Consider the following 15,134-nt stretch of genomic DNA (forward strand, 5'->3'; position numbering starts at 1 on the left):
ATCCATGCCTCCACCCGTTCCTCTATCCAACAGTCCCTTCATCTATGTATCCATCCATCGGTCCCTCCATCCATCCATCCATCCATCCATCCAGCCCCCTCTCTGGGGGAATCCCGAAGCATTCCCTGCTAGCCAGGAGATCTTGGTCCAGGGTCCTGCACGATCATCTGATAGGAGAGCTCACCAGGGGAGGCGTCCAGGCGGAATCCTGACCCGAGGGCCGAGCTCTGAACGCTGGGGCCCTTTCCAGTTCAGAGGATACATCTTCACAAACACACGGAAAAGGCAGTTATCTAATATACAAGTCGATCAGAACACTTGATCTCACTAAACCTATTAGCCATTTCAGTTCTTTAACCGTGTTATCCATATTTTATTTTGAAAGCTATTCGTCTTCCTCGGCTCCTCACGCTCCGACAAGAACGCCCGAATCACCGCTGAGAGTTTATCTCCAAAGCCATAATAGAAGTTCAACAAAATATGATGTGTGGAGCAGCTCGCCGCTGTTCCAGGCAGGGGTTCAATCCCTCACTCTGACGTCCCGCCACGATAAACAAACCAAATTTTTCACTTTCTCTGACAACACAAGACATTTGTTGATGTTGGACTCTGTCGCCAAGAAGGCTCTTGTTCCTCACACGGTCTAAACATCTCCCAGCAGTCACAAACAAAGTGTCGACTGCTAACAAGCAGACGGTCTCCATTAATATCCAGATGGATTGTGCTTCTCTTCTCCGGTCCTTCATGTGTACAACCTGGTCTTCCAGCTGGCACCATGGATGAGGCTGCATGGCGGTTTCCTGTGGCCCCCCGCGGAGCGCCGCAGTAAGATGCATGTTTGCGTTTGCATCGGGACGCCACCACAGATGATGTCCCACCTTTGCTTACTGATCCTCTCTGGCCTGGCGCTCTCATCCCAGCGAGGTGAATGACTATCTATCTATCTACATTCATGGCCAAAAGTTTTGAGAATGACACAACCATAGAGACATCTGGCAAACACCTAAAAACACTGAAGGAACAGACTTTGTGAAAGTGTTTTTCTCAAAACTTTTGGCAATGACTGCAGCTGTCTATCTGTCTATCTATCTAAACATCTATCTATTGCTATATAGACAGCTATCTATAGCACTGCCTATGTAGTTTGCATAGATATATATTACACATATATATTTATCTATACGTTCATATCTATCTATCTATCTATCTATCTATCTATCTATCTATCTATCTATCTATCTATCTATCTATCTATCTATCTATCTATCTATCTAGTTTGCTAGCCAGTTTGCCAGCTAGTTTGCTAGCTAGCTGGCTAACTAGGCAGCAAGTGGTATTCAGCTACCTATCTAGTTTGCTTGTTAGCTTTCTAGCAAGCTAAAACTGGTATTCACATCACTATCTATCGATTAACTTTGCTTGCTAGCTTGGTAACTAGGCAGCTAGTGGTATTCACATACCTATCTAGTTAGCTTGCTAACAAGCTTAAAGTGATATTCGCATTTCTATCTATCTATCTATCTATCTATCTATCTATCTATCTATCTATCTATCTATCTATCTATCTATCTATCTATCTATCTATCTATCTATCTATCTAGTTTGCTAGCCAGTTTGCCAGCTAGTTTGCTAGCTAGCTGGCTAACTAGGCAGCAAGTGGTATTCAGCTACCTATCTAGTTTGCTTGTTAGCTTTCTAGCAAGCTAAAACTGGTATTCACATCACTATCTATCGATTAACTTTGCTTGCTAGCTTGGTAACTAGGCAGCTAGTGGTATTCACATACCTATCTAGTTAGCTTGCTAACAAGCTTAAAGTGATATTCGCATTTCTATCTATCTATCTATCTATCTATCTATCTATCTATCTATCTATCTATCTATCTATCTATCTATCTATCTATCTATCTATCTATCTATCTATCTATCTATCTATCTATCTATGTAGTTTGGTTGCTAGCTTGCTAACTAGGCAGCAAGTGGTACTCGCATGCTCTATCTAGTTAGCTACAAGTGGTAATCGCGTATCTATCTATCTTGTTTGCTAGTTCGCTTGCTAACAATCTAACAACTGTCATTAGGTGAGAGGCAGGGTTAGTCAGGGAAAGCAGTATGGAAAAATGAAGGAATGAATACAAATATAAGTATATATGTATATATTTGTTACTGTGATCTCCAGGTTTGGAGGAGGTGTTCTTCAGTCCCAGGGATCAGACTGTGAGAGAAGGGGAGAGTGTTTCCCTCCGGTGTGTCTCGGGGGACAGCTCCGTCCCAGCGAGCATCACCTGGCTCAAAGATGGACACCTGGTCACGAGAGGAAGACAGATCCAGGTAGTTTATATCCAGATTCAACTCGTCTTATTCCAAATAAGTTGTGATCAGCATGTGTTTTTCCACGCTCAGGGTGAATACGGGGGCGGTGACCAGAAGAAGACGTCGGGAACTCTGCACCTTTTCAATGTAACACGGGAGGATGACGGGACGTATGTGTGCGTCACATATAACCCTTCGTTGAACATCAGCAAGAGGAGCAAGCCGGCAAAATTAAGCGTGCAGGGTGAGCATCTTCCAGGTTTTTATTTTCCCTCTCACAGTGACCGCCACAGGTAGACTTTCAAAAGCACTCACTACTTTACGAAAACAAAGTGTGCATGTGTTTCGTGCAGGGATCCCCAGGAGACTAAGGATCATCCAGGGCCCGGAGAACATCACCGTCGCCGTGGGAACCGAGACCTCCATGCAATGCACTGTCCGTGGCTTTCCTGTTCCCATGGTGCGCTGGTTCAAAGACGACTGCCTGCTAGAAAACGGCTCCGCTCTGCTCAGCGTCCTGGACAACGGACAGCTTCTCACGTTCAGGTGTGGCTCCTTGCATGTTTTCGTGCAAGGTGTTCATTATGACCAGGTTGTGATCACGGTTCTGGTAGTTTCATTCGATGTGCCGTTTCTGACGCGTCTCACACCAGTGACATCCATCTTGTCTTCCTCAGGAACGTGACCAGGGAGGATGAAGGTTTCTACCACTGCGAAGCATCTAATCTGAAAGACAGAATTAAGTCGAAGCCAGCTTACCTTCTCCCTGCTGGTTCAGTATACCACTTATTCAGTTTTATTTATTTTGTTGTATTCAGAACATATCCAAAATCTGTATTTTATATATATATAAAATATATCAAAATATCAATATATATATTACATACACACATATCTGTGACACATACATGTATTTCTAAAACAATATAATCATAGCATTAAATTATGAATTAATAAAATAATAGAATAACATAATACATTGTACTTTATACAAGTGTATTAATATTTATTATATTACATTATTTTATTTCATCTTCTGTAAAATGTGCTGACAACAATATCAGCCGCAGCCACACAAAGCTGTTTCACTATTCATTTTTCGGTTGTTTAATTCAGTTTTTGACTTTATGTCATATAATGATTTAATTACTGATGTTGTCCAGCCTTTCGATTACTCAACCCGGCTCTGGAGAGTTTTCCGTGTGTCTGTTGCTGTAGATCCTTTAAGTAAATCCCAGTGGAAGGGCGGATTGAAAAACATTGAATCTCCTCACAGTTTTTGAAGAACTATTAATTTGTAGCAGCTGCAAAGCTGGAGAGACATTATCCATTCTACAGAGACACTGACGGGTTTTCCATTTTATCCCTGTAGAGATGGACTGGGTTTTCACCCGGCAGCCCGAAAACACCACGGCAAGGCAGGGGGCGAACGTCACGTTGTCCTGCGGGCCCCCTCGCAGCCGACCCCCCGCCCAGGTGTCCTGGTTCAAAAACAATCGGCTCATCCTTCGGGCGGCGGCGCTTCCCAGCGAGGACCTGCTTCTCTACAAGTCGGTATTCGTGCACGCTCGTTGACCAAATACGTGTTTGTATTTACACGTGTTTATTGGTGTGAATGTATGTTTCCAGTCCATTGTGAGTTGATTATGCAGCCAAACTGAAAAGACTGTTAATGTTTCCCTTGTTGTTTTTGTGTGGAAGCTTATTTCATAGCTACAGTATATATAGAGACAATTGATTCAGCTATAATTTGGGCGTATGTATGGTTTATGCAGGAGGAGGACAAGAGCTTTTACAAAATTCAGTTTTCACTTGTGTGTTTTTTGCATGTGAGGTATCTGCACTGTCTCTCTTTTTCTGACATAAGGAGTTCAGAAGGTCACCACCACACCTAACAGAGTTTATGACGTCATGCAAGTTTGGCCCAAGTCAACGACGTCATAGAGTCAGAATGTGAGATAGGACAAAATATTCTATATTAATATATATAATATTTGGGGTCAATATTTCATTGATTCCCAATTAGGGAAATTGGATAAAGATTAATGGCGCTTTTTCTTGATCCCCCTGGGAATGGGAGAATTGATAACCATCATAGTGAGCTCACAAGTATTTCTGTAAGAAACACCCCAGATGTCCAGATTGAGACTGCTGGGCTTTACAACCTGATGGGGTCCACAGATGGAGACATTCACATAGGCAGACCATAGTGCCTGTATGATGCCGTCCTTTATTTTAATAGAATCTTTTTATATCACCAAGACAGTGTCACTGGTATCTTCTTGGTAAACTACACGTCTCCCCTGCAGCGTCCAGGAGGACGACAGCGGGAGCTACTTCTGCAGAGCCTCCAACACACACCTGCAAAGGTTTCTCACCTCCAGGAGAGCCGTCGTCACCGTGCACGGTACCGCCGCCTCCACCGCCGCAGGTTTGCTCCCATAATACCGGCAAATGTCTAACTCGGATGCATTTCTAACTCGGCAGCCCCGCCGTCGGTGAAACTGTGGCCACGGGCGCTGACCGTGCCGCTGGGCGCCCGAGCGGCGCTGCAGTGCGAGGTGTCGGGTCATCCCCTGCCCTCCATCAGCTGGATCAAGAGAGGCCAGTCCAGGCAGACCGGCGGGAGGATCGCTTTGGGGTAATGAAACCAAATGACAATGCTGCGTTCTTGTTTTTTTTTTTTTTTTTATCTTGTAGCCTCCATGATCTCGTGATTAAAATTAATATCACAAACAGCTATTTTTTACTGCACATTTTCAATCCCGCAGAAGAAGAAACGCCACGCTGAACATCCAGTCGGCTCGGAGCTACGACGAAGGGGACTATGTGTGTGAGGCCTCCAACGCGCTCGGTCACTCGAGTGGCACGGCCACGCTGACAGTCGCCGGTAACTTTTGACATTTTGCTGAAATTTTTTTTATGCGGATCAGTCGAGTGAAACGGATCCGCTGCTGCTCGCTTTTGTTTCCCCTTCCTCCCAGTGAGCCCCGTCATAGTGACGCTGAAAAGCCGGGCTACCTGCGGCCTCGGCGCCGCCGTGCTCCTGCCCTGCAGAGCTGTCGGGGTTCCCCCAATCGCCTACGTGTGGTCCAGAAACAAATCGGACCCGCTTTCGCTCGAAACCACAGCAGAGAGGCACGTGGATGGTGAGTTCCTCACCGATGAAACTGATAAAAAAAAAAAAAAAATGTTTTCAAACCGGGCTTTCTCTGTGCTGGGCCACTTCTGATTAAAAAAAAAAAAAAAAAAAGTCAGACAGGAAGTACCTCAACATTATCTCGATAGGAATACTTTTTAATTCTTCTTCCCTCACCCGCAGGGAATCTTCAAATCTTTGTACTTAAGACCTTAAAACACTTGATAGCCTTAACCTTGACAATTTATATTTTGTTGTATTTCTTATCCTCCCTCCTTTCTACTATTATCTATTACTGTTATGTTTTTGCTTGAAACTCTGGCACAACAATTTCCTCCGGGATAAATAAAGTTGTTCTCATCTCATCTCATTTGTCTTCTTTGTCATCTACCTGTTTCTCAGAAGAAGGAACTCTTCACATTTCTGGCGTGCAGCTGTCGGACGCGGGGGAATACTACTGCACGGCTCAGAACCGAGCAGGGCGCCATCAGATGCGTTCCGTCCTCGTCGTCACAGGTGACACTACGTGCAGTATATTTCCCACACAATTTTTGCTTAATTTGATATTTTACCGCACCCTCAGGCCCGGCGCGGCACTTATCAGTCACAACATCGGTACCAGGAAACGGATGAGATTCTCTGATGGCTTCTGCTCATGTCGCTTCCTTTTTTTCATTTTAAGCTGAAGATCGACAAGTCGATAGAGGCGTGCAGACAGGACCAGTTCTGTCTGCTGTGAGTAATGATGTGACCCGACGATGCTGCTGCTGCTGCTTCTGTGGTGGCGCTATTTCACTGGCTGTTCCGCGCGAACGCTCAGTATTGACTTTTTCACGCGTGCTTGCATGTGTGTGTGTGTGTGTGGACATACGTGACGGCTGCATCGCTCGTAATATTCACTAAATAACAGAAATGATCAGTTCCTGGGAGCTTCCATCCACTGTTGTTATGGTAACATTATCAACCGTCAATCTGTTAAGTTTGAGATGACACAGCAGGATATGAAAAAAAAATTATCTTGCAGCTGAAAACCAATGGATGGAAACTCTGCTATTGCAAAATTGTAGTTTTGCTGAAATAAAACAATTCACTTGCCCCCGACTTTCCTTAAATGTTTGCTTCTTTTACTTATTTTGCTAGGGTACGAACTCCAGCCTGGACCTGCAGCGCCACACGTTAGCCAACCCGCTGCTTGAGCAACAAGTCAAGAAAACATCTCCCCTTCACATCCAGTCTGAGGAGTTCTTATGTACGTGCTCCAGTAACAATATCCAGATATATGATACAAGCAAAAAAGGTAGTCAGTTGCAGTTGATGCAAGATGGTGTGAAATTTATCTCTGCGTCCACTCCGGACCATCGAACAGAAAAGTCTTGTTTTCCTTTTGTGCACCTCAGTAAATTTCTTATTCCGCGAGAATGATCAAACAATAAAGAAGCAATAACCTGAAAAAATTATAATAGATAAATAAATAATTGAACACATCTATAAAAAAAACAACATTAATAGATGATAATATGATGAATAAATAAACGAATAGATAAATAAATGATGTCTATTTTCAAGGAAAGACATAGCAAATAATTAGCAAAAAATAGGGAGAGGGCAAAAAAAATGGAAAACGTTTGAAATTCAGACATTAACTTCTTTCCCCCACAAAATCAGAATGTATTATCTATAGTATAGATAATACATGTCATTGATCTAAGAATTCTCCTAGACCAAAAGTGTAGATTCTACACTTTTGGTCTAGGAGAATTCTTAGAGTGTGCAATAGTGCAATAGCAATACCGTTTTATATCTTAGATTTAAGAGTGACCAAAATGCACCTGTGTATTTCTTTGTTTTTATTTGTGCAGCATGTTTGTCACAGGGCTTTGCGCAACTGTGGATTGATAAATTGATATTGATATAAAAATGGGGTGGAGCCTGAGTATGGTAGTGTCTATGTTATTCTACACCCCACGGTTCTTTATTGACTGTTTGGTTTTAAAACGCTTTCAGGTCCCTCGTCGCTTTGTGATCCGACTCAAAAAAAAGGGCTTTCCCGTGGGAATCAGCCCGGAACGACTTCATCCCACCCGCCCATCACACACCTGCACCCCCCCCTGCTGCCGCCTCCCCCCCGCCCACACTTCCAATCGACGGTCTCCAACTCTCGGCTGCCGGTAACAAGGGACCCTCCTCCGTTCTTCAATCCCACGTCCGGCCACGTTCAGTATGAGCTCCCCGAGAGGCCGAGCCACTTGAGAGTGAGACGATTACAGCAACCAGTGAAAGACGGATCGTCGGAGGCTGCATCCAGTAAAGTTACAGAACCAACTACTGAGATGTTCATGGCACAATCACAGCTCCCAACAAGCCAACCGTCTGTCCGCTCCAGCACAGTGATGCTGAGGTTTCCATCCCAAAATGAAAGGAGACAGTCGATGTCTTTATCTTCTTCTGCACCGGGAACAAGACAAACGTCAGCAACCAGCCGGGATCAATCCAGTCAGACTCTTACACGAGTACCACCATCTTCTTCTCAACCATCTCTGGTAAAGAGGCTCCTTCCCAAATTTCAGCTTGACGTCTTGCAGTCCATACCACCGCCCCCCAATTTGGTTGCCAAGCCTCCCCTCGCCGAAGCCTCACCCAGGATACCAACGTCTACATCCTCAACATCTCCAACACCTCATCCACAGCTTTACTCGAGAACTGTCTCCCCAAAAACGTTCACCTACCCACTTCAGCATGGAGACAATGTTAGATCCCAGTCTCGGTCTCCCGCCGTCTTTTCTGCCAGTTTGACCACCGACCCTTCTCAATCCAACCCGGGTACTTTTGACGGCCGAGAGGTCAGCGTCCCCAATCAGCTGAATACGAGCCAGACGGGTGGGCCAACCAAGCCAGACAATGACACCAAGCCGATGGAGTGGCTGAAGAGGAACACGTCGCAATCACCGATCAGCGGCAAAGACCCGCGGTAGGCGAAAGAAAAAAACGCAGCGTGTCGATAAAAGAAAAGCAAATCACCTCACCTTCCTCTTTCGTTCATCCTCCAGAGTTACGCAGCAGTCGCCGTCGTGGCTTCCGGTCCTGGAAAAACGCGACATCCCCATTGTGGTGGGAGTGGGTGTCTCGCTGGCCTTCATCTTTATCACCGTCACCTTTTATTCTGTGATACAAAAGAACGAGCCTGCGCCAACAAGCCGAGCAGGTCAGACTCCTTGGCGAAAGTTTTGACATAATCTTAGTGACTAATTTAATTCACATAAAAACTCATTTGTTGTGGTAGTGTTTTCTTTCTTTCCATTGCTAAATACTTCTTCACCAGATGGTGAATAAACATAAACTTTCAATGTATTTGTCTGACCTCGACAGCACAAAGAAACCTGGGCGTCCCCTTGCGACACGCCGAACGTCGAGCCGCAAGGCGGACATATGAAAACAGGTGAATTTACATATTTGGGTTAAAAGGGGCTCGAACAAATGCATTTCTCCTTCAGGAATAATTGCATGAAAGCTTAACCTCGCCGAAATACACAGAGCGTTTGAAGATGACGAGTGCGTGGGGGTGATCGAGCAGAGCTCCAACACAACAGACACCCGTGCCCGACCCCCGGGGCCGAGCCTGGTCACGATGCAGATGGAACCCGCATCGGAGAACCTTCAGGAGAACATGCCGCCGCCGCTGGACAACCAGACGATCACTGTGGAGACGTATCCCGAGCCCGTCCTCGACACAAAGGTTCAATAGCAGAGATATTTGTCTTGCACCACAAGCTGGATCAAACCAGATCAGGCTACCCGATTGAATCACGTAATGCTAACATGCAAAAGTACCGAGAATACTTGCCTGGCGAGTGCGTAAAAGCTCACCTGTGTGTTGGTTCTTCAGCACTAAATGAATCATGATTTCAGGTGAAAATATAAGAAAACAAGACACAAGTCTGCTTTTCTGACGCTTTAGATTGACTCCTCCTTGGAAGAGGAGAAGAGCTGCAGTCTGCAGCAGCCAAGCATTCAGCTACAGTGCGCAGATGACTGGCCCAGCATTGGAGGAGACAACCACAGCTCTTGTCCAGACACATTGAACCCCCCATCGACCTTACCCTCCCGCTCGCCTTCCCCGTCTCCGACACCCCACCGCGAGGAGGGCCTCCGCTCCTCTCTGACCCTGCACAGTCCAGAGGCCTTTGTAGCCCCCCTCCACCACAGCCTCAGCATCACCCACGGCAACTCCCCGCTGCTCCTCTCACAGCACCTCACCTACGGCCTCACTACCGTCACAGTGGACGTCCATTTGTACCCGGCGGCCACTGTTTCCAATGCGGTGGGAACCGGCAATCACATCAATTCTGTCTCTAATTTCACCTCGGTGGCTACGCCTCTGTTTAGCCCACCGCTATCTAACAGCCAGGAGAACGAGCAGTCGAACACCAGGCTGCAGTAAAAGTGACAGCTGAGATATTACAGAGGAGATATTACACATTATTCCCTATGTGTTTCTTGATAATTCCCATATAAGTGTCTTGCCAAGAGAGAGTACAACAGATGCCATATTTGCTTTGAGAACGTCTATAGGGAAGTACAGAGGTCAGAGGGAGCTGCATTGTGTCTTTGTAGATCTAGAAAAAGCATACAACTAGGTGCCAAGGAACTACAGTACTGTATGAGGAAGTCTGTTTGTTACAGGGGTGCAAGACATGTATGAGGACCTCAAGGTGAAGGTGGATGTGCATCAGGGATCAGCTCTGAGCCCCTTCTTGTTTGCCATGTCAAAGGGACAGGCTGACAGGACTGTAATGAGATCAGGAAGCAGGATAAGGCAAATCTAGTGAGATGGACGTATGCTCTGGAAAGGAGAGGACTGGAGGTCAGCCACAACAAGTCCGTGAATGAGAGGGGCCCAAAAGGAACAGTGAGGTTGCCGGAGATAGAGAAGGAGGGGGATTTTAAGTTCAGAGATTCAGGAGTCCAGAGTAATGGACATTGGGGAGAGGAGGTGAAGAAACATACGCAAGTAGGTTGGAACAAGTGGAGAAAAGTGTCAGAGGTCATAAAAACAGTATCAAACAGAGTTTTTTGGAGACACTGAGAAAAGGACAGGAGGCACATCTGGAGGCAGCAGAGATGAAGAGGTTGAGATTCACTGGTGAGATCTTATGTTGATAAAGCCAGATTGAGATGGTTTGGACATGGACGGGGAGGGGGTGAAGATCCAGGTAGGAGGATGCTAACGCTAGAACTGCCAGGCAGGAGGTCCAGAGGAAGACCAATGGATGAAGTGAAAAACAATGTAAAGTAAGTTGGTGAGAGACAAGAGGACGCAGAGACAAGGGTTAGATCAGGGGTGGGCAAACTATGGCCTGCGGCCCACATCCGGCCTATTGGTTTTTTTAATCCGGCCCGTCAAAGATTGGTACAGAATTCATACTTGATGTGAACGATTGAATGATTGGATCAATGAATGTGGGAGCTCAAACAGGAGCTTACTTTATTTTTGGAGCTACTTGAGAACATTTGGGAATTTTCCTGCGCTGAAAGACACAGATTGGCTTTGTGATTTGGCCTTTACTGTGGACACACTGACACACTGACAAAAACGGTTTGTGCGTGAAATGCAAGCAAACGTCAGAGCCTTCAAGACCAAGCTGGTTTTATTTTCAAAGCAAATGTCAGACGAGTATGTGTACTGTTAACAAATGCGTTTTTTTTTTTTGTTTTTTTTATATGTATCTTATCTTGTGGGGACCCGGCCCCGTTTTTCAAATGTCAAAAGTCAATGCGGCCCCTGAGCCAAAAAGTTTGTCCACCCCTGGGTTAGATGGAGGCAGACGATTGGCTGTAGAAGTAGAATTTATAAATGGACGCATGAAGGGGTCTTTGGGCGGAGTGGGTGCGGACACCCACTGCAGCGATACTCTGTTTAATGTTTGCACAAAACACCGTGCATAAAATCGCACCACATCTAAAATAGTGACAATTGTCATAGACCAATGCGGTATACCTCTTTGGCCTTGACGTGACCTCAAAACAACGATAATCATCAGTATTATCTAATCCGTCTGCAACTAACTATATCTATCTATGAAGAACTCGACATTTGACTGGTAAAACTTTGACTGTGAAGATAATCGGATAAAAATACAGATTGAGAATAATGATTTAATGTTGAACCGCACCCTTTAAAGAATGCAAGATTTCATAGTGTTGTGAAAATGTTTGGAGGCTTCTTTTAGAAAGCTGTTGAATAACAAAGAATGGTCAGAATAGCCTCAAAAGGTACAAGTCTTGCAGAGCACAGAGTAGTCTGCAGGAGAGTACGAAGAATACATGTCGAGACAGGGTTTTTAAGCATAGAGGAGGCATAGAGATTACTTGGTTTTTGGTATGACATAGCGAAGGACACATTGTTTGGAGAAGGACACATTGTCTGAAAGACAGATAAGCAAAGACATCTCCTTCGATGCTGAGTACATGCTATTGTTTTGACTTATCGCCACCCCGAATGGTGACATGGGTTCAGATAATAGGCATTGTTTCCCACATTACAATTACAAAGTTTCATAAAATATTTCCACAACACTAGCAGAATTCAAATGCCATTTTAAAAGATAAATAAATAAAGCATGACTTCTCATTGTGATCACATTAATGTTGTTACGTTCAAGTTCCGCCCCAGCCTGTGACCCCCTTGCTCTTGTTCCGTATCATCGCCTCGCTGGCCGCTGGGGAAAAGGAAGGACACATTTATGCGTTTTTATTAACTCTAGTAACGTAGGGATGTTTTACTCGTGAGTCTCTCGGTCTTTTCTTTCCAAGTCATGGCGTTCCGGTTATGTCTCGAGCGGATTGAACAGCAACCGACTCAGCTTTATTAACCTGACTGTTACACCTTTATGAAACCAAAGGTGGAGGTTGTGGGTCAATGGATCATATTTTTACATGAGGTTCTTGTTGTAGTAAAATATTAAATCTTTACATGCCTTCCGAGACTTCCTGAACTCCTCAATTCAGATTTTATACAAGGTTGAATCATTTGACTAAACCAGGGGTGTCCAAAGGCTTTGCAAAGACTTGGTAAGGTGAAAATGTACAGGAGCCAATCATTCAGCGGGACATTCCTCAAACCATTACCATTGTAAATATGCTACCATATCACATTGCTGTCTACAGCTAGGTTGACATTGCAAATGAGAATTTGTTGTCAATTGCATTACCAGGATAGTTGAAGGTTAAAACAATGATAAATCAAATACAAATGGAGAGAATATAATTAATAGCCTTTATCAACGGCATATCTCAGATGTTTGGCACATAGAACCCGTTTGTGAATAATACAGTGGAGTTTTAAAGCTTCTGTCTGAATTCCTGGCTTTTTTGAAATTGTGTTTAATATTTTTTATTAGGTGCCGATGATACACTTTTTACGCACAGTCTTTCAAATAAATGATATACAAGTGTAAAATGACACCCTGCTATGCCATGATATGATTGCTAATGCTATTTTTCTCAATTTAACCATTTAAAATACTTAATGTCACGGGGAGCGGGGGCGAACTCGGGCAGGGAACCACACCTCAGAGCAGGAATCTGGGTTGAAAGCGCTTTATTTGGATTGAACGGCAGGTAGGGTGTCGCTGGTAAGCCCCTGGCCACGAGACAGTTGCACAGGGCTGGGTCTCACCAGGACGGGCCCCAGGCAGGGTGACGGCAGGATGGGTCCCCGGCAGGGTCAAGGCTGGATCTCGGGCTGGGTCAAGGTCCGGTGGTCCACCAGGGGGTCCCAGTCTACACGCAGGGTCTGGTGGCTCACTTGGGTCAAGGCAGGATCTCAGGCTGGGTCAGAGTTATACCGGCCAGCTAGGTCCGGTCGTATCGGGGTAGGGGTCCGATCATGGCAGGACATCCGCAGTGATCTTGGATAACCACAATCCTCCGGCTGCAGGCAGAGCATGCCGCTGCCCTTTATAGGGCTCTTGATTAGCGGCAGCTGCTGCCGCTGGCACCGATTGCGAATAAATCCCAGCCGTGTCTCCTCTCGGCAGCCGAGAGGAGATCCTGACACTTAAACCCACCCTTATCCGAATCAAATATATCTGGTGACTCTGAATATGCATGGTCTTAATCAAATAATCTTTAAATCTGCAGCGACACCTGCCTATGTTATGCAATGCTATGGCTGACTTTTTTACAGTCGATACACTTTGGTCACCAACCACGGCAAGTGTGCCGACCGTTATAATTCTAGTGATTTTATTCCAGTTTCATGTCATCTACGGTGGAACAAACAGAAGCAAACAAATCTATTCCTCTCGTTTGGTCCTTAAGCCTCTGAGGGTCAAATACCTCTTCACTCACGTTCATTTCATTTTCCACTCCTCTCAAAAAAATCAGTAACTGAGCGGTTTCAGATGCATCCGTGCTTTCGTTGCAGGCTAACAAAAAAAAGTCAAGCTCCACTTCTTTCGCCTGTAAGTGTCCCTCAATGTTACATGACATTTCTTCAGTCCTCCGTGCAACAGTGCTACTAGCCAGGCTAATGTTGGCAAACTTTTGCTTTTTCTCAGGACAAATTTTCTCCACCATTTCTATCACAGTCTTTAATGAATTACCCTCACTAAAAAGTTTGCAGTGTTTGGCAATCAGCATTGCCACCTTGTAGCTCACCTTTTTAGCATTTTCATTTGAGGCACGGTTTCCAGTTGCTTCAATTTTTCAGCGTGTTCGTTTGCTCGCCGTTTTGCTTGTCATAGTTAGCATGTTTCGTCTGGTAGTGACTCTTAATATTGAATTCTTTGATTGAATTCTTTGAAAACAGCCACAGTCTCTTGGCAAATTAGGCACACACAGTTGTTGTATAGCACAACAGGGGTAAAAGTTCACACAGGGGTCACACGACAAGAGTGCGGTCACAGGTCTACTGCCACCTTCTGGTGAAATATAAAAATGTTTTTTTTGGAATTTGTGTATTGTTCACTGTGGCGGGCCACAAACTATTGATTTCATGACACGACACTTTGGGCCAGTGGAAATTTGGACCCGGGCCGGATTTGGCCCGGAGTTCAGACTTTGGGCATGTCCGGCCTATGTCACTAAGGCCGGGGTGTCAAACTAATTTCTTATCACGGCCGAGGTAGATGTCATGGGTTGTACCATTAAAATGATAGCATACTCAGCAATAAATAACCAAGATATCATGTCTTTCCTCTGCTTTGGTGTAAAGAAGTACAAGGAGATTAGGAAAATCTTGGAATTTAATGAACAATCTTTTTAAAAATATTTCATGAATCACCTCTTATTTCCTTGGACAAACGTGTAATTTACTTTTATCATTCACATGTATGCAATGCAACTGATCCCACGGATCGTACAAAGGCACAAAACTTTAACAAGTAATTGGTATTGAAAAATATAGTAATGCACTTTAAGATTAGATGAGATTTATAAAGAATAATAAATTTATTCTTTCTTTTGATTTATAAAGATTTTTTTAACCATTTACACATGTGCATATGAAATCTAAATTGAATCCCTGCCTACACCTTACAAACTAAAGAGTATACTATTGAGTGTGTAAGGAAGAAAGTATTTTCCTGTAAATGTGTAAACTTCATCAATGAAACATGCATACACATACAATACATACTGAAAATGTATGGAATTGCATGAACAGTAGAATTCCACCATTCTCT

General features: G+C 44.6%; 1 protein-coding gene across 1 annotated transcript; it reads left to right on the top strand.

Annotated features, from left to right (window-relative positions):
• The first annotated feature begins 695 nt into the window (after positions 1 to 695).
• LOC147221366 (uncharacterized) lies at positions 696 to 13,491 on the top strand. Its single transcript, XM_086169205.1, has 18 exons — positions 696 to 924; positions 2,179 to 2,330; positions 2,403 to 2,556; positions 2,666 to 2,858; positions 2,990 to 3,084; positions 3,685 to 3,862; positions 4,622 to 4,719; positions 4,800 to 4,953; positions 5,084 to 5,202; positions 5,297 to 5,461; positions 5,854 to 5,967; positions 6,134 to 6,186; positions 6,592 to 6,700; positions 7,492 to 8,419; positions 8,499 to 8,653; positions 8,818 to 8,887; positions 8,983 to 9,184; positions 9,407 to 13,491. Exons 1-18 carry the CDS (start codon positions 780 to 782, stop codon positions 9,887 to 9,889), a joined length of 3,567 nt encoding a protein of 1,188 aa, XP_086025331.1. The 5' UTR covers positions 696 to 779; the 3' UTR covers positions 9,890 to 13,491.
• The last annotated feature ends 1,643 nt before the right edge of the window (positions 13,492 to 15,134 follow it).

Source organism: Fistularia commersonii, chromosome 22, assembly GCF_037954325.1.
Source record: "Fistularia commersonii isolate RoL2024-O1a breed Wild chromosome 22, RoL_Fcom_v1.0, whole genome shotgun sequence".
In the NCBI taxonomy this organism is placed as follows: Eukaryota; Metazoa; Chordata; class Actinopteri; order Syngnathiformes; family Fistulariidae; genus Fistularia; species Fistularia commersonii.

Excerpts from the sequence above, each read along its gene's own strand:
- LOC147221366 (XM_086169205.1), top strand. The coding sequence starts at position 780 with ATGAGGCTGCATGGCGGTTTCCTGTGGCCCCCCGCGGAGCGCCGCAGT. Across the intron at positions 925-2,178 it reads GGCGCTCTCATCCCAGCGAG|GTTTGGAGGAGGTGTTCTTC; the intron begins GTGAATGACTAT and ends TGTGATCTCCAG. Across the intron at positions 6,187-6,591 it reads CAGGACCAGTTCTGTCTGCT|GGTACGAACTCCAGCCTGGA; the intron begins GTGAGTAATGAT and ends TTATTTTGCTAG.